Genomic DNA, 23,399 nt, shown 5'->3' with positions numbered 1-23,399 from the left:
AGTTTCAGAGGACATCTAGACTCATGGCATTGATTCCACCAAGAGAAGCAAACTCCCTCTAGATAGCAGTGTGGCCTTTAAAGAATGCTACCAAGGGAGAGAAGGTCCCAGGAGGGCCCTGGTTGCGTACCCTCCCCCAATTGCTGTGTCTGTGATCTGCTGAGCAGGCTCAGGTCAGAAAGATCAGAGAGACCTGGTGCCCAGCCTTGCTGTGCCGCTTAGGAATTATGTGTTTGGAAGCCGCTTCATTTCCATGGACCTTGGTTTCCCCATTTGTAAGATGGGAATAATGATTTCTATCCCATGGAAGGTGCCATGAGGATTAAATGACATGGTCCTATTTGTACACAGGTGCAAGGTAACATCAGCTCTTCTTCTCCAGTTTGTTTGCTGCTGGCCTCCTCTTTTCAGCCTCTCCCCCATCAGACTGCAGCCTCACTGCCTCCCCTTCAGGAAGTGTCTGTAGGGCTCACATCTCTGTGCCTACAGTCGGCTCACCTGGGGGTTGCATCTTAACTTCTCTGGATTTCCCTTTTTCCTTCTGTAAAATGAACAAGGTAAATATGTTGAACCTGGAGTAGCGGTCACTGTGGTCTTTAGATAAATGCATGTAAAGTGACCGGAAGCATGCCTAGCCCACCTCTGGAAACCACCAGTGAGTGTGTGCACACGGCTGCACACTTGAATTTGTGATGTGTTTTTCTCCCCCCATTTTCACCTGCGTCTGTTGGGTCCTCGAGCCCACGGCCAGCCCCTTTCATATCTCTGGATATTCTATTTTCTCCTCTCAGGCCTGTCTGCAGTGTAGATATTGAATTAGCATAAAAAAAAGATCTTGGGGGGACATTCATTTCTGCTTTCTTGGAGCCAAAAGCCTTCCTTGCTCACTCCCTGTGGGTCAGACCCTGCTCCCTGCAATGCACGCTCTGGGGGTGGACAGAGATGGCCTTTGCCTGCGTGCCTTAACATTTTAGATAACCAGAGCTCACAGGAGGCCAGAGAAAAAACCTCAGGGTGTTAAACAATCACTTGAGGGACATGGCCTCCAGATTCTGGGCTGGAGGACAGAGAGGGAGAACTTGGGTTTGGGCTTAAGCTCACAGTGAGTTTTTGAAAGACGATCTTTGAGCAGGTCTGTGTGTACTCAGATTGTGAACACCTCCAGGGCAGGGACCGTGGCCTGGGTGTGGTTTCTGCTACACCTTGCTGGGTCACAGCGTTCTTGATCCACTCATTCATTCACGCATCCAGCAAACGTTCTTTTGAGCTCCTACGCTGCTCAAGCTCTGTCCAGAAACTGGGATCCAGCAGTGCACGGGAGGGGCGGGCTGGCTCCTCTAGTAGGGCTCATGTTCTGGTGTCAAGGGGACACACACATGCACAGCCTCCTACCTGTGCACCGGTGTGCCAAGAGCCGGGGTGGGTGGGCAGGTGGAGCCTGGTGGGCCCGTCTGTGATGGAAAATCAGAGGGCTTTAAACGGAGCAGGGACCTGCTCAAACAGCATCCCGCTGGCTGCTGAGCAGGGCAGGCATGGAGATCAAGTGTGGCCTCAGGGAGGCTGGGTAGGGGAGGTGGAGTGGAGGCTAAGAACCTGGAGTGTGGTTCAGAACACGGCTTTCCACGGCAGCACCACCAAGGACGTGAGGTGACGGTTTGTTGCAGGGACTGTGCGGCCCATCGCAGGCTGTTCAGCGGTCTCCCTCCCTGACCTCTTCCCACTGGACACTGGCAACACATCCCCCTTGCTTTGTCGACCAGACTGTGCCAAATGTGCCACAGGGGGCAGAATGGCCCCAGTTGAGACCCTTGACTTAAAGAGGAACCCAACAGCACCTGCTGGTGCACCTGGTGTCCATGGGCAGGGGTGGGCATGGGAAGGAGAGCACTCTTGAGCCTTTGCTCTGGGTGGCTCCATACACCCAAAGGACACGGTTTGACACCTGGTGCTCAGGTCGCCCCTGTGGCCTCCGTGAGGCTGGGCAGACCAGCCATATTTGACCTTGTCTGTGCCTCTGGACCCCAGCTCCTAAGGGTCCACACAGTGGCCTGACTCGGGTCCTCCCAGCCAGCAGCTGCTCTGGGTAAGATGATCTGCTGTGCTCCACACTGCACCACAGAAAAAATGAAATAGAAGAGCTCACTTCCTACTGTGGCCACCCCGCTGGGTCATGTGAAGAACGGCCACAGTCTACACAGACATGTCACATCCACCAGTCCAGAATGAAGCTCAAGGCCAGCACAGGAGTCAGGCCACACTGCCCCAAGGGCCTTCAAAGCACCCTTTGCTTTTCCTCAAAATATCCTGCCACCCCGGGCCCTTGCATTGGCAGCTGGAAGACCCCGACCTCAGGTCAAGTGTGGCTATAGCATCTCAGAGACGGACATGAACCTAGTAGGTACTAGCACCAGGGGACGGCTCCGTGGGCTGGGAACAGGGTTTGAGCAGCGGGAGCCCAGGGCAGGCAAGACTGGATGCAGAGGGAGCTGGGAGGGGCGATCCTGGGCTGGGCACTGCGGGACAAGGGGGCTGTGGGCGGTGGCGTGAAGCCGTGAGGTAAACATACGTGAGAGGAAGGAGTGAAGGGCGAGCTAAGACATCTTGCTGATCCTCAGCTTTTAGAAACTGAGTTTTGTTTTTTTAAACTCCTCTGAGGGTATGCCCTCGTGAGTGTTAAGTTCCCCAACATGGGGCATTTCAGAATGTTCCACATTTGCCAGTTTACCCCAGTTTTCACCCATGAATCTAGACTGGAGTGAGGGCCTCTGGCACTCGAAGTGGGGACACAGTCCTGAGTGGTCCTTGGGACGTGTTAGACATGGGTATTTCTGGAGAAGAAGTCCCAAGATTTGGGCTGAATTCTGGAGTCTTCCCTTCCCATAGAAGGGGGTCATTTGTTCTTGGAGGGTGTCCTGATCAGTGGCTGTGTGTCCCCTGCAGTTTGGAGGTGCAGGGATGTAGGCTCCACGGAGGCAGGGGCCAGATGGGTATCCCCAGGGCCTGGCCCCAATCCTGGCCCCTAGCAGGTGCGTGAGGAAAGGTTGATGTGGGAATGGATGAAGGATCTGCCACTACTTTATCCCAGTCACTGGGCTTTGGTTCACAGCATGCAGCATTTCAAATGAGAAAAGGGTGACTTGAAGTGGTACGTCACCCCTGAAACAGATGGCCAGATGAAAGTGCTCTGCAGGTGGTGTCCAGTTGGATGCTATCCTACAAATACTTGAAAAACCATCGCAGGGCCGCAGAGGGATGCTAATGAGACCAGGCACACTAGGGAATGATCATTACCTTTATTCATACACACTTGCTTCCAAACTACAATTAATGTATCTAACAAAGCATGTCATGCAAACAAAGATTAGAGGTTATACGAGTCGAGGAGAGCAATGCAATAATTTATACATCCACTTCACCTGCGGTAGAACCAAACGCTAGTCAACAGCCAAACGGCCTCTGTATTCTGTCAGAAGGTGCTTAACGAAGAAGGAAAACCCTCAACCTCCATTTCTTCCTCCCTACAAATTTGGGGTCTCAGACAATGTTTTTTTCAATTAATGATTTACACAGGGCATGGCCTTCACACACGCGCGCACACACACAAATCATGTAGGAAAAGCAATTTCAAATGTTTCCGACCATCTATAAAAGATTCTGAAAGACCCTAATAGTAAGAATATGAGGTTATTATTATTTTTTTTTTAGAAAACCTTTAGCCTCAAAATAGTAACTGCCTTCATGTACAGTTTGGATTAGTCCAATAAAACCCCTCAAGAAGAGAATCACATTCTTCCAGAAAGAAAATCAATAAGAAGCTACAATCACAGGCATTGATATTCCTAAAGTTAAGCAAAGACATGGTTGTTTAATCAGAAAATGCAAAGCCACCTTTTGTTTCATTTTAGAAAAAGAGATTCTTATAAAGTGGACTGGATACCTATTTTGTGAAAAGTGGGGTTCTGTCTATTCACAGATGCAATAACTGTGAAAATAGGCCAGTGGGCACATTTGCTGCTGCCTCTTATTCCTTGTGATATAAAAGTTTTTCTGAATTGCCCAATGGGCAAACCATTGCAGGGAATCTCTGAGTTTTCACCAAACACGAGAGACCGGGGACCAGAGGGGACTGGGGATAGAGCTGAGAAAGTGTCCCCCTGCTCCTGCTAAAATATAGTCACTGAGCCTCAAAGAGCAAGCAAAGGGGTCACAGAGAACCCAGGAATGATATCCCAGGGCTGCATCTGGATGGGGTCAATAAGACATCTTTCCTACAGTTCAAAAATATCTAAACCTTAGGCAGTTGTCCCCAGTATCAATTAAGAACAGCATCAGACTGCCACAAGTTCCACCTGAACTTGCAGACTTCATACCCACCAGCATGGGAAAATCCTACAGTGGGAATGCAGGTCAGGGGTGCTCTATCTGACCTGGGTTGAGTCTTCCTACAGACTCCAATTGGAATTTTTTTTGAAATTGTTAGTAGCTTTATTTTAAAAACTCATTTTAAAAGAAGAGTTATTAAAATTCATTATAAAAAAGTACAAAGAGCCCAGTATATTCAGTTATCCTGTTGGAATTAACAAATTCATTTCTTCCTTCAGGTTAAAAAAAGTCTTTGGAAATTGTGGGCTTTAGTGTAGGGTCATTGTAAGGCTGTTGATGACTGTGTGCAACTTCCAGTTCTTAAATGACACCTGATCACACCAATGGCAGGCATAAGGGACAGAATCCAGAACAATTTCGTCCTTCCTCAACAACCCTGACATCATAGAATCAAGAGGTTTGGAGTTGGCTCTGTTTCCAGATGACTGCCTCATTCACGTACAACTCAGGGAACCTTTTCCAATTTCCTAGATTTTTCCTACAGCAGAAATACACAGCATCCCCTAGATTTTCTGTGTTGGCCCCAAGGGGACACGATGGGAATGGGGGCTGTCCTGTGTATTTCATAAACCCTGGCCCAAGCGGCTTGAGGAAAATGATTTAAAAAAAGGAAAATCTTTCTGACCCTCCTTGTCGGATTTGTGTGTAGCCACTAATGACCAGGGTGCCCTTCTCCTCCCTCATCACTGCCATGGCTGTCACCAACTCTCCTGGTCCATTGTCCTTCCCGGCCCCTGGCTCGCCATCCATTTCAGGAGCATGGCTGGCGTGCCCAGGGGCAGCAGCGCCCTGCTCTTGGAGGTGATGAAGGAGCTGGAGACGGTGTGATGTGCACACACCAGGGAAAGACAACTTCACGAGAGCAAAGTGAGAAAATGACTGTCAGATGGTGTTGCCTTCCTGAGGTTTCAAAAACACAAGACTCTCACTTCCCCCCACTTTAGCACTGAGAAAACACCTCCCCTCCAAAAAACAAAAACAAAAACAAAAAAAAATAGGAAGCCTCCTGTTTCCCCTGCTAAGTGGAAGCAGGTGGCAGCTGTGGTGTCAGCTGCCTCAGCTGCCATGAGGTTCAGTAGGAAGCCACAGAGGGAGAAGGACGGAACCTGCTGGTCTCCAGGGTTGGCGTGGCCTGGCTCTGCTCAGACAGCTGGGCCGGCCCAAGGTCGAGCGGAAAGGGGCCTCTTGTGGCTGGTGAGGATGTCCTGGGCACTCAGGGGCTGTTTTCTGAGAAGGAACGAAATGGGTCCCTGGCAAAGAACACACTCTCAGAGACCAGCAGAGAGACTCCCGTCTGAACTGACGCCTCTGCGGCAGCTCTTCTGCTCTAACAGCACGCCTCCTCCCCGAGGCCCTCAAACCCTGCTCTCCCCCAACCCCTTGCTGACTCGACTCCAGCCTCCAGCAACCCCTCTGTTCTCTCCAGGTCACGTCAGTGGGTGACTTTCTTGGGGTCAGCACCCTCACTCTGGCAAGTCACCGTACTTGGCTAAGAACTCTAGCTCTGAGGTGACCGACCATCCTTGGCCAGGTTGTGTCAGTCTCTGTCTACGATAATCTTTCAACCAACCATCTCAGGCCAGGCTTCCAGAGAGCTCTCCACCACCTACTTTTCTACTGCAAATCCTCATAGAAAAGCCTAATGCATCCCATCAGCCAAGGCAGACAGTGAGTCTGCACAGCTCAAACGAGGCCACAGGGACCAAGGAGGAGGCGGTGGGGTACACTCGTTTGGGTTCCTGGGTTTCCCATCTACCTTTTGAATTAGTTCCTGCCTGGAGGTGGGCCTCCCATTGACCTCCGAGGACTGCACCTGGCAGCATAGTCCAGCTCCTTCCACACAAACCAAGCACTGGGTCAGTTCCGACATGGTGCCAAAAGCAGGGCTGCCAGCCCACTGGCCTGCAGCTGCAGGAAAGTTCTGCCACTGAGCAGTGGCCCACCTTCCAAGGGAAGAGAAAGCAAAGCGATCTGAATGGCCTTTTGGGGTCTCAGCATGACGATCCTGCAGAGACATCTTTTGTGCTAGATTCTCCTCTATAGGCCAGCAAGTGCTCAGGGGCAGGTTCTTCCTAGAGTCCCCAACAGTTATTAGTAGCTATCCACATGAGTTAGTCTTTCAGTAATCACTGTCCTGGACTGCTCAGATCCTGAAAGCATTGGCCTTTATCTAGGTTCAGCACACACAAAACAGGCCACACCATGAGTTCTGCTTCAGCCCTAATTTTTACCATTTTCTGCCCCCAGGTCCTTCCTAATCTGCTGTCCCTTAGGCAGCATGCTGGACCATGCTTAGGGTTCTCTCTTTGAAAATGGTCACACATTCCTTAAGGACAGAGGCCACTGAGAGTTTGAGTATGTTTCCTAGAGAAGTAGGAATTGCTAGAATCACATGAGGGAGAGCCCTAGCTTTCTGCTTGCTTACAATAAGCAGGCAGCTTGGCACACTGGGTTGATGGTCCATGACCTAGTGCTCCTTTCCATGTCTTGGGTGGGGACCAACCCTGTTCCTATTCCACCTGGGACAGGGGAGACCATCCATTTGTCTCCTAGGCTTCCCCCAACTTTTGGTACTGGGTATTGGACCCAGGGCTCTCTACCACTGAGCTACATCCCCAGCTCTTTTTGAGATGGGGTCTTGCTAAGTTTCTTAGGTTGACCTCAAAATTGTGATCCTTCTGCCTCAGTCTTCCAAGTCACTGGGATTACACTGTACCTGTCTTCTCCTAGGCTTTCTATGAACCAGTTCCTTTTCCACTGGACTAAGTGTGGTGCCTTGATGAGGACATGTCCCAAAATATGCCCTGATGAGCAGGGCTTCAGGGATCAGTGAGCTAGGACCCTTCTGAGTTTTGAAGTCTGGAATTCATAAAAGATGGCAAAAGAAACTGCTATTTTATGGTCTAGCCCACTCCCTACTTCATCTCTCCCTCTAATCAGGGTTTCTAACAGAGCTCAGGCCTCTCACCTCAAAGACCCTCAGGGGTTATATGTTGTGTGAACAGCCAGAGAGTAAAAATGAGGGCGCTCAGCTGAGAAATGCTTCGGGGAGGAAATACAGCAGTTTCCTATAAAGACCAATACCTACTTCCATTTGACCTGTCATTTATGCTGCAGAAGGCTGGCTTTCCTGAGGACCTTGCATGAGGAGAGTGTCAAGCCAGAGAGGTGCACAAGATCTGAATGGCCAATTCTAGCAACAGCTGGAAGAAAATGTGCAGCCTATGAAAAGTGTCTGGTGGTAGCTTCAGGGGATGGCTGTGCTCAGGGGCTGATACCTGGTTTGTCTCATGAAGTTTTATATGTGCTGAAGCAAACAGTGGGGCAGCAAATGAGGGGAGCAGCTTTGCTGTGGCCAGATATGCAGCAAGAATGGGGCCTCCTCTCCCTCCAGCCCAGAGTCTCCAACAATCACAGGCTGAGAGGAAGAACCACACACACACACACACAGAGAGACAAACAGACAGACAGACAGACACACACACATACACACAGTCAGTCCAGGTACTGTGACAATGCCATAATGCCACATGTACACAAACATACTAGACATCCTGGATTCAAACATTTTGTGCTATCCCCAAGAGGAAGAGTGGTGGGAGTACCTGAACAGAAGATGACATTAGGAAGCTAAGACAGAGTCTCATCTCAAAAATAATCCCACAAACAAAACTTTGGTTTGCAGGTAGAATCAAATATACATACATATATATATATATAAATATATACACATACATAGTAAAAGCCTAATTAAACATGTAAAGTTAGCCATTCATTTTTGAAATTAGATCTATATTAAAAAATTAATATATCTGATACAGTGCCAATGTGCAGGGGTGGGAGGGGAGAGGAAGCACAGCATCAAAGAATTCAGCTAAAACTTAATCATAAAATTAGCAGATTAGAAACATGACCCTTCACAAATATAGCACAATTGTGTCTTATAAAATTATTGTAATACTCTTTATAGTTGATAAGATTATATCAATAATATAATTCACTTGTTATTAAGGTTTATTATAAACATGCAAATCCATTGCATGATGCATTTGCAAAACATACTAAAAACCTTCTAGCAAGAAAACATCTTTGAGCTGATAAGCATCCAGGCATCCTGATTCTATAGCTCCAGGTGTGTCGCTCAAAAGGAAGTGGGAACCCAAACCATATTGGTTTTCATCCCTAAGTGAATGTCTAGGGCTAGAGAAGGCAGGAAAACCAACAAGTAGGGATTGATTCTAGAATCAAGTCTTGATTAAGTTACTATACATCGTACTTTCTTAAATGACACAGCAGCCTATTAAATAAATAAGTACAAAAGGGGATGGGGCATATACTTCAGCTTCTTAGGAAGGGTGACAACATAGGTAGCAAAATATTGGTGGAGGGGGTTGGCTAACAACACTCATGAGTAGTGGCATGGTTATTGATGGCACCCTGGATTGAAGAACAATCTCCCAGAGATTAAAATGAGCATACATACACACTGGTTTATCCTTGATCTGACATGATTTCACATGCTTGTTTAGCAAAGTCCTTAGATGATTTGGCCTCTTAAGAAGAATGCAAGTATCAAGACAGTTATCAACCAACTGGGTAATGGATGATAGATTCACCCAACACTCATCTGAGGTTGTCTTTCTTTTTTAAACAGCTGGACCATAATTGGGTCATGACGTTTGGGAACAATGATAAGGTTCATCCTGGCCTCTCAGATTCTAGGGACTGTTTCCATCAAGGCAGAGAACAAAAGTGGTGGGTATCTTGAAGCTTCTACCACCCCTGATCCCTCTTTGTTCACTCTCTGGGCTCCCTATCCTTTCATTCCAAAGACGTCTTAGGAAAAGATGCTTTCAACACACTGGGCTGGGTAGTTCACTTGAATATCTCTGGTTGAGGGATCCTGATGGTGAAAATCCACAGATGGAGGGTATGGAGAACATATCAAGTAGTACCAAAAAAGGGGCAAGAGTCTGTTTGCTTTCTAGGAAGGGTTAACCTACAGCCTGATGTGATATCTACATAATTAAACTGGATACTGTACATTATGTCATCTTTTACTAAGATAATGTTCTTGGTTGTAAGAGAGACCCTGAAAAGTTGACCCCATGTGGACTAATGACCCTACAATTTTCAGGCCTCTGTGTGGAATAAGACACAAGGCCATGGCCTTAAAATTTTAGGGTTGAGAATTGTTCCCCATTGCTGGGAGGGCTGAGGGCTGGGGAGGCATTTGCTGTCATTGGTGAGTTTCATACCGCACTTTGCAAGATTGGGTGCACAAACTGGGGATTGATGTATGAGAACCCTTCAAAATCAGACTGGTCTATGTTCGCGATGACCAGCTGATCTGGTGGTGTTAAGACGGGTTGCCCTCGTGTGAAGAACTTGTCAAAGTTTTCTGCTCCTTTGCCACACTGTGGAGAAAATAAAGAAAAATAAAAGGTTAGGGAGAAAAAAACACAGGGGGCAGTTCTCTGAAAGCACTCTGTAGAGAGGAGTGTGGCCCAGGGAAATTGGGACTGTTAGGCGGGAAGAATCTCAGAGAACCTGCAGGCCTACTGTAATAGAAGCCAGGCACAGCAAACAACTTACTCAACTGTAAATCCCTGCATACCCCCAGGATGAATAACCTCGATAGAAATGCACTTTTGGCAAAAGTAGCAATATGGGGATAGCATCTCTTTTTTCATTTCCATCCCTCTGAGCAAGCAGAGCTATGAGCATGAACCTTGTGCACACAGGGCCCCAGTTATGGCTCCATGCTGAAAAAGCCAGGATATTGGCTGGGACTGCAGGCAGTTACTCCTGAACTGAGAGGGTTAGTTCACTGCACCACATCTGGTTCTTTGTAATGATATTTGTAATAAAACAAAAGTTGTATATCTTTGCTTTCTAACCGGGATGTTATAGAAACTCTAGTCCCTAATCTTCAAGTAAGATGGGGTAGGTGTGGAGGCAATGGTGGGAGATAGACTGCTGAGCCTGGCTGTAATTCTATGCATCTGGATAGAGCTGGTCAATTGACAGGCAGGTCTATGCAGAACTCATTTGTAGGTGGTCTTGGGCTGGGGGATTTGCACTGGTGCCCAGGGGGATGTTGGGGAGGCTATCTGAATACTGTTCTCCTCTAGGGTCCATCAGGGTACTCTGCAAATGGAGGCTATAGGCAGAGGTGCTCCATGATGATCTCTGGGAAATACAGTGCACAGCTGTGTCTAAAGGCATTGCTTGGGGGTCTGACTCAAGTTGGGAGGAAGGGGTGTCCCCTCACTTTTCCAGCCATGAAGAAGGGTTGTGTCAAATTCTTTGGGACCCCCAAAACACTCTGAAACAAATCTGGGAGTTCCACTGGTGTTACTCATAATGATTTTTAACATGTTGCTAATTATTGCCTTCAACCTGTTGGTTGTACCACAGGGCAACATGATTTGATTCTGAGTTAACATGAATTTTAATCTCATCAGAAACTTTCGGATCTTTTGACAGACAATGGCCTATGTAAACTGTCAATTGGGCTCCACCGAATTTCCTCATTTGTAAAGTGGGAAGAATAATTGCACCTCTCTCCGCAGGCTGCTCTGAGGCTCAATGTGTAGTTTCATACAGAGTTGAGCAGAGAGTCAGAGTTTAATACATCTTGCTGTTTTTTATTTAAAAAAATAAGTCCAGATTAGTTTCATGGCTGTACTTTCCCACCTCTTCTTTTCTCTTCCTTCTCTATCTTCTAGAAGGTTTTCTTGAGAATCAAGTTTTATTATACCTTTCCTACCCTCTTTCCTCAAATAAAACTTGCTCCTAAGTACTTGTTGAGGTGGAAAGCATGGCCTAAATTCAAAGTAAATCCTAAATAACTGCATTCCTTTTTGGGATTATTCATCTCAAGAGGCTACCCAAGAAGACTTCACGTCTAGTGACAGGGCGTGGTGGCAGAGTTGTGTGTGGCAAGATTGTTTGGGGGTCTTTGAGTTGACCCTGTGGAGGCCATACAGACTGTGAGGCTCACTCTTCATATAGTCCTGCCTCCCACAGATGGGTGACAAAGCCTCCACTTTCAGACTCCATGTTTCCATGATGCTTTACCCTGGAAGAACACAAAGCGCTTCAAAGACAAGGTCAGCAGAGACAGAATATGAGGTTCATATCACCCAACATGCACAGGCCATTCTGAACTATTGAGAAAGGCTCTTCAAGAAGTCAGCAGGGCACACTGTGTCTTAATCAGGAATCTGCACTTGATTCAACAGTGAGGCAAACACACAGAAACTAGCTTACACTGGGGTGTTACTTTCAGATACTGCTGTGATGATAGAAACAGGTGGAGGAAGAACCTTTCTTTCAGTAAAAAAAAAAAAGTGGTTCTCAATTAAGGAAGATTTTGCTCCACAGGGAAGCCATTTTTGATCATCATGACTTAGGCAAGGGGCACTACTGGCATCTGGTGGGTACCATCCAGGGAGGCTGCTAAAAATTCTCAAATGCACAGGACATTTTAGGCTAAAAAATTGTCAACTGTGCTGCTGTTGAGAAACTCTGTGATCCATCCAGGCTGTAATGTGAGGCTGAGTAAGTCCTAGGTTCAGTGTGAAGGCGAATGTAGGGGCCAAATAAGGCAATTAGGCAGGAACAGTCACATGTGAGAACAGAAGATGGAGAAGCTGCAGAAGCCCCAGGCAAGAGCAGTGTAGGAGGGTCAGGATCCAGGGAGAGTAGGCCTTGAAGAATATGCTCTCTTGGAGCCCAGTGAATTAATACCCACTTTCCAGAAGAACTCAAGTAAACCTACTGCTGCTGCTCCCAGAAACTGGGATGTGCTCTTCCTCAAAAGAATCTCTACTACTCACTAACCGTGCAAAGATGAGCAAGAATGAATTTCTGGGAAAAAAAATCAATAAAGAATGTGAGTCCCTAAAAGGCAGAGCAAGGCTGGCCGGGGTGAAGTGTTCCCTTGGCCTGGCTGGACAGCTCTCCGTCTAGCTTTAGATTTATTGATTTGTTCTGTGAAAAGACTGTTCAAGTCTGACCCTTTCCTCTGAGTACTATTTATGGTATTCACCAACAGGACATTTCCAAAAGCCAGGGTTTTACTGCCAAAGAAAAATAAAATAAAGGAAAAGAGAGCTCTCACGATCTAAAGAGGTGTCCATACAAACATCAACTTTGAGAAGGATGGGGGGTGGATGCCTGAGGATGTCAAATTCTATCTTGGGGATCTCAAGAAGGGCTCTTTCTAAGGGCTTCCACTGCTTGTAAAGTGAGGATCTGTAATAAATGGTGAAGATGTCCTCCCCACCCGCCAGCCTCCATGACCCTGCTGATAACTGCAGAGCTGAGGGGAAATCATGATCACAGATTGGTCTAATTCCTGCTCTGCAATCACACTGAATGGCAGTGAGACTATTGGCCTCAACACTGCTCACCCCCAGAAATACCTTCCTCTCCTTTCTCACTCTGAATTTCTTTGGAATTTCCCACCCCCCACCCCCCCCACTCAAGAGAGAGAAATCCCATTTTAGCAAACGAAAGCTTTTCTTAAACTGGTTCACTTAGGTGAAGAGATCAGGGGGCAAGGACAGGCCAAGGGCAAAGAGGAAGAAATAAACCACTGATGTTTCACACATGTCACCACGGGACAAACGGGAACAGGACAGTATCTTAGAAGGTCACGGGGAAGCAAGCCCTGGAAAAGCTGGAGGTTGAGTCTGAGGATCAGGTGAGGTCCAAGAATCAGAAGGATGCTTATCCTGAGGAAGATCATACCAGAAATCTCCTTCCCCCACTGAAGGGCCAGCAGGAAGTACAACTATTTTTTTTTACCACAAGCTCAGTACTGTGAAAAATATCACTTATTTTTCTACTATGGAGTGTCTCTCAATACTTTACAAATAAGCCCTCCACATCTCTTAGCAAAACGAGGCCCAGAAATAGACAATATCTTTTAGGTGTTTTTCAAGATGTTCTGTAGGTAACTGCCACTGTCCTCATATCACCTCCAGAACCTACTGAAAAGGATCATGGGAATCAGGGCTGTTCAGATCCTTTGGAAAAACGAACAATAAACTCAACAAGCTATTGCGTTCTCAAGGCAGAAGAGACTCTGCCTACTACCTATGATCCAATCTGACTCCACTGCCAGCTTGATGGGCCATGGGCGCCATCTTGGAGCTGAGCAGGGAGGAAGAAGAGGCAGAGAGGTGAAAAGGTTAAGGGGGAACCTTGTGGGACGTGTGGATGAACAAGTGAATGAGTGACAAATAGAGCTGGGCTGACAGCAGACAGCCTCCGAGCATTCCTCAGGATGAAGCAGGAAGGTGGTTTCCACAGTCATGTGAAGGGCAGCTTCCACGGCACTGTGTGACAACACTCAGTTTTGGTCTGTCCGTGACCTCAGGGCTCCAGACCACCTGACACAACAGCAGCTAAAGTGACGTGTGAGCAGAACTCCTGGGCTCGTTGTGCCTGATTCACCTCCGGTGCTGCTCCCCCTGACCCCCACCTTTCACCAACTGAGGTTTTATGCTGGTTGAGATGTATGTAGGACCCAACTAGCTTGGGACAAAGAGGGGGGTGGCGGGAAGCACCACTGGGGGTGCTAGCACCTGAGGGAAAAATGAGGGCACGGTGGAGTGGTCACAGGCCCCAGGGCACAGCTTTGGGGAACTCCTAAAGGTAACATGGGGATGCGACCCTCACCTTCTCGGCTGTCGTAAGGATGGAGGGAGCTGGCATGTATGGGATTTCCTTAATAAGCAATGTGTCGTGACCCGGACACAAGGTACAACACAGGGAGCCAGTGCCCAGCAGGTAAAGGGCGTCTGACCGACTTTAGAGAGAAGGATGAACACTATTAATAATGTACCTTCCCCTTCCTTAGTTCTGGATTAAGGAATTACCTCCTTCATCACTCTGACCTCCCTGCCCATTTGGTAAGTTCTTTAATTAATAAAATGAGCCCAGGAGAAGTCAGACATGCTGAAGACCTTACAAGCACAGACCCCTCCTAGAAGCCGGGGCTGCAGAGCTTCCCCCACCCACGCCCGCTGCCAAGCCCTGGAGTCCTGTGGAGGGGTGGCGGGGAGAGCGGAGGCTGGCTTCTCAGCTGTAAGCCTTACCTGAGAGGTCACCAGGTATGAGCAAGTAACCCACGTGCTGGGCTCAATCCTGCCCTGGACTGCAGTGTCTCAGTCATGTGGAACATGACCCCCCGGACGCGGCATGGGAACACGAGTAGCTCAAAAACACAGCTGTTAAAAAGCAAGACCAACAGGACCCAGAAGAGGGGGCAGAGCGCAGAACAAACGAAGCGTAAAGGCATGTTGCAGCACCAGAGAAAATGGAAACATGGAAAGGAGGAGGAGGTCCCTCACAGTCCCTGGACGCCACAGGATGTCTTTGGGTGGGTGTAAGGAACCCAGCATGTGCTTCCCGTCCCAGTGCAGGGCAGGCCTCAGCAGGGTCCTGTGCGGTGGGGGCACCACAGAGAACATCACCGAGGCCTCTGAGCAGCTTCCTCACGGTACAGCCTTCGTTTAGGTTAAATAACCCACGGCAGAAGTGAGCCGGCACGGCGGGCCCTGGGCTTCCCTGGAGGGAAGGTCTCCATTTCCTAACCCTCCAGGGGGGGTCTTCGGCCCCTGCTCTGCCCTTCCTGGGGTCAGCATGCATGGCCAACGCAAGCAGGAGCACACAGTTAGGGGTTACAGTGAGAGTTAGTTTGCTCGTTTAGTCACCCGAGTTTCTGGACATGTGCTCACCGAATGCCTGGATGCCCACTGAAGCCAGTGCATTTTGGTACAGAAAGTCTGGAGAATAAGAACGGATAGAGGACAGCATTTGGAGAACAGTCAGCTGCCGGCCTGGGACCCCGAGAACCAGAATGGCTATGTGACGCTTGTCACGAACCCTTGTGTCTGACAAGGGGGAACCCAGGCCATCTAGCATTGCCGCAGAGGTGGAGAGCACAGAACCACTCACTTATGTAGATGTTTACACACACACACACACACACACAGAACTTTCTGGAGGTTACAGAAAAGATCCCAAGTAGTGGGACCAGTCACTGGGGAGGGGAAACGAGCAATCACCTTTCGGCCTATATCCTGCTCTACAGCACGGCTCTTTATTCCACCACACAGAGATACTACTTTAATAACTAATAATTGTTTTAGAGGGATGACCTCCCCCACCTCCTGCCGGTGTCACCTGTGGGAGAGATGGAGGTGACTGTGATTTCTAAACGCACCTCACCTGTTGCCTTGGAGCCTTAGCTCCAAGGGCACATGCTGTGGAGGAGGGAGATGAACTCTCTCAGAGAGTTTGCAGATGGATACAGACCACGGACATCAGGGGTGGACTCCTGTCTGAGTGAGAGCCGTGTGTGTGGGAGGGCAAAGGTTCTGGCTTACTGTGAGCTGTTTTCTATGGAAATTCTGAGGCTATTTTCTCACACATTCTATTTGGACTTTATGAAGTGGCTAGCTTTTCAGGAGAACCGTATAAAGGCCATCATTGTCAGGACCCTCACCTCAGGCTATGGAAACCTGTGGAGTCACACAACTTGAGGTGCACAGGTCTGTATTTATGCCACTCCTCACCACTGAAGCAGCCAGGTTTGCAATACTGCTACTTATTTATTTATTTTTAGGTGCTAGGGATTGAACTCAGGGGCACTTGACCACTGAGCCACATCCTCAGCCCTATTTTGTATTTTATTTAGAGACAGGGTCTCACTGAGTTGCTTAGTAGCTGTCTTTTGCTGTGACTGGCTTTGAATCATGAGCCTCCTGCCTCAGCCTCCCAAGCCGCTGGGATTACAGGCATGCACCACCATGCCTGACCTTGCTACTTATTTGTATTGATTATTATTTATAATGTCTCCTTTTTCTTCCAATCACGGTGGAATTTGGTACAGTGATTATCAAAGAATAGATAAAAGTGCTCGCCTCTAATTAACCAAGTAAAAGGTGCTGTTTTAGATTGGTTGTAAAGGCTTGAATCAAACCTATGTCTGTCATGATGGGATTTCTTTGAGTCTCCAAAGGCTGGTTAGTATTATATGCTGTCAGCAAAACTCCCTGAGCCTCAAGAATCTCAATTTTAATCAGCACCGCCCTTGCTGGCTTGATGGAAAGACCAAGCGAATCTGCCTGTCACTCAAGAGAACTGCTCAGATGCACCGTGGTATTTTATGGGTTAGATGGTCACTGTGTGGCCTTACCTTTTTTCCTTGGACAGCTGCTGCTCTGTATGAAGAACTTTGTGGAGTAATTAGTAAAAGAACATTGTACCATGAGATGTCCTTATTTTTAGGAAATACACAGGGAATTATTTAGGTGTAACTTAGTCTCAATGTTTTTTTTCTAGAAAAACTGTGTGTGTGTGTGTGTGTGTGTGTGTGTACACACAGGCTGAGAAAGAGTAGGAAGAGAATAATACAAATGTGATAAAAACTTAACACTTAGAGAATCTAGGTAAAGGGAAAGCAGAAATTCTTTACAATATTTTCCCAACTTTTCTACAAGTCTAAAATGAGAAATTTTTAAAAATTATTTTTAAACAATGAAAAGGATCACTGCATCAATTCTGATAATTAGACCATCTTTGAACTCTCTCTACAAGCTAATGCCATTGTGAAATGCAGAGGTTCGTGGAGACAGGGACACTCAGGACTGTGCCTTCTCACCACAGTGGCACCTACGCTTTGTCTCCATGTTTTTTTTTTTTATTCTCTTTGGCTCTTGCTGCAAGGATGACAATATCCTGATAAAAGTTCTTCTATTCTTTTCTATGTCTTTTTGATAGAATAATTACAGTGATTTCCCAAGAAAAGTCACTTAGGAAAGACAGGCCCATTTCCAAAGTGCTCTGCCTACCTGTCAACTCTGGGCTGTTTCTTGGTGTTAACTTTATGGATTAATTTTTCTCTCTCTCCAATAACTATTAAAGTGCGCCGACTGTTTCCGGCCTGCCTGTGAACTAGCTATTCTACTCCCTGGTGCCAATGGACCAGATTCAAAAAAGAAGAAAAAATCAATTAACTTTTCATTTCCGGTATTTGTGTAAACTGCTCTTTGTGACAAGCAGGAGGAAGAGAGATTTGAAGGCTGGTCTCAGTCAGTTTCTCCACATGAATAATAAATCAGGATAAAAGCCTGCAAAGGTCAAAGCGACGAGATCAGAATATTGGAGCATTCATTGTTCAGGCAATGTCTAAGGAAAGGGAAGTCTTTCTTGGGCAGGTTTCAGGTGGGCCAAGCTGGCCAGTCACCCCCTTGCCTGCCTGATGCCAGGGGGACGCAGGGGACCACTTATTTCTTCCCCTGTAATTGAAGATTAAGCTTTTCAGAGGTGACATCGCTTTTACACTAAAAAAAAAAAGCATCTTCTTAGATGGCGTCTTCTGAACAGTGACGGGCCACTGCTCGGTGTGCTACACCAAAAGTCAGGCCAATGCTGAGCTGGCACTTCTGTCTGTGCAGCAGGGTCCTCGACATTGTATCCATGAGATCACTGGGCCCAGCCTGCCTTGCACATGTGTCTGCTTCCTCTCCAGCATGTCTTGGCTTTTGTTTTGCAAAATAAACCAGCACACAGAGGCTCTGCCCTGCTACCTGATGGTCCTATCTTCCAGAAAATCATTTTCCTTCACAATGGCACATGGTGGTGCTTTGGACAAAGACAAGGCTCTGTCCAGGACTGGACTCTCGCTGTTTTGGCTGGTACAATAGGTTCTTCCCTCACCTCTGAGCCTCCAGACACCTCAGGTGAGTTGGCCACAGTCCCCTACATCTGACGCCCAGAACTCTCTCCTTTATGTGTGACTATGTAGAGCCCAGGTCATGGCTGAGCTGAAGCCATGTCACTGGGCGATGGAAAGTCCTGTGAGGAGCCTGCTGATGGACCCCAGCACTATGAAGTGTCCTTTGTGGCAGGATCTCAGAGTTTGCAAGACACTTCCGTCTAAAGGTTAACTTTGCCAATGTCACTTTGGCCTTCAGAAAGACGATAAAAAGATCACACACCATGGGAACCCTGATACTTCCAGGTAAGCCCTGTGGCTGATGATATAATCCTTCCACACTCCTTAGGGGAGTCAGCGATTCTGGAATAATCTTTCCTTGGTGGTGCCCAAGTGTAATCACGGCTGCTCAGGAGGCTGGAGCAGGATGAGCACAAGAGACCAGCCTGGGCAATTTACTGAGACTCCGTCTCAAAATAAACAATAGAGAAGGCTCAGTGGTAGAGCACTCCTGGGTTCAATCCCCAGTATTGCAAAAATGAATAAATAAATAAATATAAACAAAGACGACAGCCTCGTGATTCTACAAATATAAATTTGGTCTCCAGGAACCACCCGGCAAATAACCATGAGTACTTCAAGTCCTGCGGCTGGTATTTTGCAACAGGCAGAGGCTCATTCCATGGGGCCGGGAGCGATCCTGCACGGACAACAGCAAACCCTCCCTAATCCTGTGAATCTCAGGGAAAATAGATTCACCGGTGCTTGCTAGCCTGGCTTCACCAAGATGGACGAGCTGTGTCGGGAGGGTCCAGAAGGCTCTTGGGCACCCTCTGGGACCAGGTCAGTGCGTGGGCAGGCCAGAGGCTTGTTGCCTTCCTCAGCAGTGGGCCGGAGGCTTGGGCTGCTGCTTCCCTCTTTGACATAACAGAACCATCTCTCAGAAAGTGCTCTGTTCTGCATTTATTCTGTAAACTGGACTCTTTGGTTAGGCCTGGGCCCGGAAACTCTTCAGCAGGAAGCTGGGAAACCACAAACCAGAGTCACTTTTGCCTGTGGCCAGCTCTCGCCTGCCGCAGGTGCTCAGCCAGAGCATCTGCAGCTTGGAATGAAGTTGCTTCCTCGGGTCAACGATGTCCTCTCCAAACACTGGAGCTGTCCTTGGTGTGGTGGTCACTCCAGTATGGCGCCACGAACCAGGTGCCCTTTCAGGGAAATGCCCCTCACCGGAGATTAAGAAGCCGACTCTGCTGTGGGCATGTGGCCTGGTGCCAGGAGCTGGGAGAAAGCCAGGTATTCAGCAGCTGTCCGCTGCCCTCCCAGGGACCAGAGCACCCCCACTTAGCTCTCTGGCCTTGATGTCCTCTGACGCTGCTGGCTTCGGTCTAGCCTGGGTGTCTGTGTGTCCCAGGGGCCCCCCTCCTGCCACCCGTGTTCTTCCTGGCCCTGTCCTCTAGTCCCCCTCTGAACATGGGGTGGGGGGGACCACAGCACCCCCACTTAGACCCTCGACAACTTCAGCTTGAAGGTCTCTGTCTACAATTTCTGCTTCTGTTTGAGAGTTTCGGGGGCTGTTTCTTTACAGCCAAAGGCTATTTATTCTTCCTTCTTATTTTAACCAGCACTCAGTTCCACAAACAAATAAGCAAACAAGAAAACCTACAGCAGCTCTCCAGCCTCAGCTGCCCGCCGTCGAAACCACTTTGCTTCCCGTGACCTCAGTGGCCCAAAGGGAGCAGCTCCCATTGTTGGCCGCCTGAGCTAAATCACGTCTGACTTTCCCCGCGTATGACTTTAGGTCAGAATGCCCGTGGAAAGTGGGAGACTGGAAAGACCCTTTCTTCTGAAATCAAGGTGGGAACAAATAGAGGAAAGACAGTGTGCTTCACGGTTGGCTTTGTGGTGCCTCATCTCCTTCCAGAAAGTGATTGACAGGTCATTGCATTCTGCGGGACCCTGGGAGCGGGGTCCCTGGGTGTCTCTATGCTGCTTCTGTAAAGAAATGAGCTGTGCTTAAGACGCTATTTGCCTCCTTTTTGCATTTTAATTTAAGAAGAAAAATAAACATGGAAGAGGCAGAGGCGGGTGAAGAAGTCCCCAGCAGAATTCCCCGCGGAGCCATCTGTGCCCAGCTCACCCCCCACCCAAACCTTACACGGGGTTTTACACCCTGAAGAAGAGGATCTGCAGAGCGCCTGGCGTCCAGAGCAGGCTGCAGAGAAGGTGGTGGCGGCAGACACAGGAGGGCTTGTTTGGAACGATGATTCAGGAGGAAGTCAACTGACCTGATTAATTTTGGTTTTGCTTCAGCCTGTGCTAAAAATGTCTTAGCAAAAGAAAGTCCAGGGGGCTCTATTCTTGGAGCGGAGCACACAAAGGCACTTTTGTTGTGGAAGTTGCTACTTTGAGAACAAAGATGTGGTTCCCCAGTCATCAACTCCGCCACCCTAGGGGTCCCCTCGGCCTGCGCATGGGGCACCCACTGGAGGCAGATCTGGGCTGAACCAGATGTTCCTGATGCTCACTGTGGTCTACAGCATCTCTCCTTGTAGTTCTGGAAGAAAAGCACTAGGGGCGATAGTCCAGAGCTGGCCAAGACATGGCAGAGTCGGGAGGTACAGACCCACCAGCCCTTAGAAAGGGGATGGAGGGAAAAGCGGGCACTGCAAGGTGGCATGTGGGTGAGTGAGGAGGTTGGCATCTTAAAGATGCTGTTTCTCTCTAGAGTTCAAACATTAAGAAAGGCAGCACTGGCTGCTATCAGCCATCAGAACGGGCTGTAGGGCTGCCATGAGATGGAGTACTGGTGTTGGGGGAAAGGGCACAGACTTTGTTCTACCAACCGTGTGTCCTCAGCAAGTTACACAACCTCTCTGTGCCTCAGTTTTCTCAACTGCATACTGGGGACCATAATGTCCATCTCACAGTGGGTGCTGGGAGGATTAAATGAATTCACGTTCATAAAGCGCGGACAACAGGGTCTGCTGCATAGTTCTATTAAATCAATGGAAAGTGGATATCACACAGGCAGGATCTGAACAATGTTGGTGATGTCAGAACCGGAGGTTGCCATGCACTCCTTGTTGGGGACACAGTGGGTGACATGGGAGTTGCACCCAGACCCTGCTTATGAGTTAATAAAGATGAAGATACTTCAGGACCCTACCAAGGCAAGACAGACCCAGGAAAGCTGGAGACAGACCTGAGTCCTGCTGAGGACCCAGGGCAGGAAGTACAGCTCTGCCGGCCACGGGTGTCCCCCCAGTCCAGCCCCCAGAGAAGACCGCCCTGGCTCTCCATGGGTCTGGGTGCTCTGCAGCTGCCCTATTGCGGGTGAGGAGCGCTGAGCTTCCCCTCGTCCATCCTTCCTGTGCAAAGCAGCAGGACTCCTGGCCTCTCAGACCACAGGGCAGCACAGGTGGTCGCTGGCCATTTTCCTCCCGCGGCTGAGGCCAGGGGACACCCATCTGCTCTCTCGGGTGGGTCACGCCCTGACTCTGGGAGTCGGACCCAGACATGGGCTGCTTTTCTGGACTCACCACTTTGGGCTTGAAGGGCGGCTGGATCTCCCTGTTCTCCAGCTTTTCCCAGTCGATCCTGCGGAAGAAGGCGTGCTCTCTCACGTCCCTCTCCCCCTCGGGCCCACAGCCCAGCCGCTTGGCTGGGTGCTTGGTCATCAGCTGCAGAGAAAAAGAGAAGGTGGGTGACAGTGGCTTCCCGGAGACGCACGTCCCTTTGCCTGGCTCTGCCTCCCGCCCAGTGGTGCAGGTGCCTGGACGGTCCCGGAGGCTTACCACGGAGCACAGAGCTGTCGCTGGGTAAGTATGGCCTTCCTAGAGTGACGACACAGTAGTCACAGTAAGGACAGGGGGAAGCAGTCTGGATCCATGGAAAGGGAATGAGAGGAATTCAAACAGGCCTCTTCGTGCAGTACCTGTCCTGGGCCTCCTGTTCTGCACGTGTATTTGGTAAAAAGGGACACTGTCACCAGAACCGGTGTGCACGGAAACCAGCGAGCCCCACGCGGGATGCTGTGATGAGCTTCAGATGCCTCTTCAGGGCTTGGACCAAACCGGGATCCAAGACCCCTGGGTTAGAAAAATGCAGACCGTGGCAAGGAGGCGACTATTGAATTTCAAGGTGCCTGTGGCAGAATGCAGGGGCCACGCTGGCCCAAGCTCCTTGGGCAGGAGCTCAGTTGCTCTGCGCTGGCATCTCTGCCACCTGCCCTGCCCGGGGAAGATGCGCAGGATCAACACTTTGTGAGTGAGTGAAGGAACCAGAGATGTTAAGAGTGTGCTGCAATCCTTCTCACTAAATCTGAAAATAATGCTGTGACCTCAAACTTGACCATTAGAAAGAAGCCAAGCCCTGACCAAGGATTCCAGCCCCGGGCACTTCCTGACAGGGAGGAGCTCAAGTGTTCATCAGAACACAGGATCCAGGGGCTTCGTAGCTGGTCCGTTTGTAACAGCCTTAAGCCAAAGGGAAACCACCCAAGTGCCCCACAGGTGGGAGGAGGGTGAATAACTGCAGTGAGTCCACACAAAGACCAGGGCACGGACAGGGAAGCAGGACACAGGCACACAGCAGTGTGGCCGCAGCTACAACCCAGTGCTGAGCCAAAGGCGCCATCCCCGTGCACATGATGCAAGATCCCGCCAAGTTCAAGACCCACAAGGTGAAGCCGCACCGTGGTCAGGAGAGGGGACACTGGACCCCTCGGGGTGGGGAGCACCTGGAAAGGGGGACAGGAGGGGCTTCCAGTGTTCTGTTTCTCAGCCTGGCTGGGCTTACATGGGTACATTCATTGTGACAGCTCGTGGATCTGTAGGCTGATGATTTGTGCCTGTTTCTGTAAGTTTGTCATATCTCAAAAAAGAAAAGAAAAGAGAGAGAGAGAGAGAAACAAAGCCAGATGGAGTGGCACACACCTAAATCCCAGCTACTCAGGAGGCTGAGACAGGAGGACAGCAAGGTCAAGGCTAGCCTCGGCCACTTAGTAAGGGCCTGTCTCAATTAAATTAAATTAAAAAAAAATAACTGAAGAGAGCTGGGATGTAGCTCAGTGGTAGTGTGTGCCTGGGTTCAGTCCCCAGTACTGAGGGGGTGGGGAGACAGAAAGAACTCCCTCATCCTGAGCGAGGCAAGAGAAGAGACCTACGCCTTCCAAAGGCCTGCAGCGGATTCTGGCTACCCCCCACCCCATGGCTGTAAGAGCTGGACTGGAGACAGAAGTCCAATAGGGGGAGATGACACGGCTGAGGCCCAGGAAGTG

General features: G+C 49.0%; 1 protein-coding gene across 2 annotated transcripts in view; it reads right to left on the bottom strand.

The window, feature by feature from the left end:
* Nucleotides 1-3,274: 3,274 nt before the first annotated feature.
* The window catches only part of Prkca (protein kinase C alpha), a 410,592-nt gene continuing 390,467 nt past the window's right edge, over nt 3,275-23,399 (bottom strand). Inside the window, exons 16-18 of one of the 2 annotated variants that reach the window (XM_058572202.1) lie at nt 21,661-21,801; nt 15,138-15,185; nt 3,275-9,800 (exon numbers count right to left, since the gene is read on the bottom strand). In XM_058572202.1, coding sequence (XP_058428185.1) covers nt 9,636-9,800; nt 15,138-15,185; nt 21,661-21,801 — 354 coding nt within the window. In that variant the 3' untranslated portion in view covers nt 3,275-9,635. The remainder of the gene's footprint in view (nt 9,801-15,137; nt 15,186-21,660; nt 21,802-23,399) is intronic. The other variant, XM_046422686.2, reaches the window with a different exon arrangement.

The sequence above is a fragment of the Marmota monax genome, unplaced genomic scaffold, assembly GCF_021218885.2.
Source record: "Marmota monax isolate L192 unplaced genomic scaffold, Marmota_monax_Labrador192_F-V1.1 WCK01_AAM20220418_F8-fsc00173, whole genome shotgun sequence".
In the NCBI taxonomy this organism is placed as follows: Eukaryota; Metazoa; Chordata; class Mammalia; order Rodentia; family Sciuridae; genus Marmota; species Marmota monax.
Note: the sequence above shows the minus strand (reverse complement) of the source record. Positions and strands in the feature narration are given on the sequence as shown.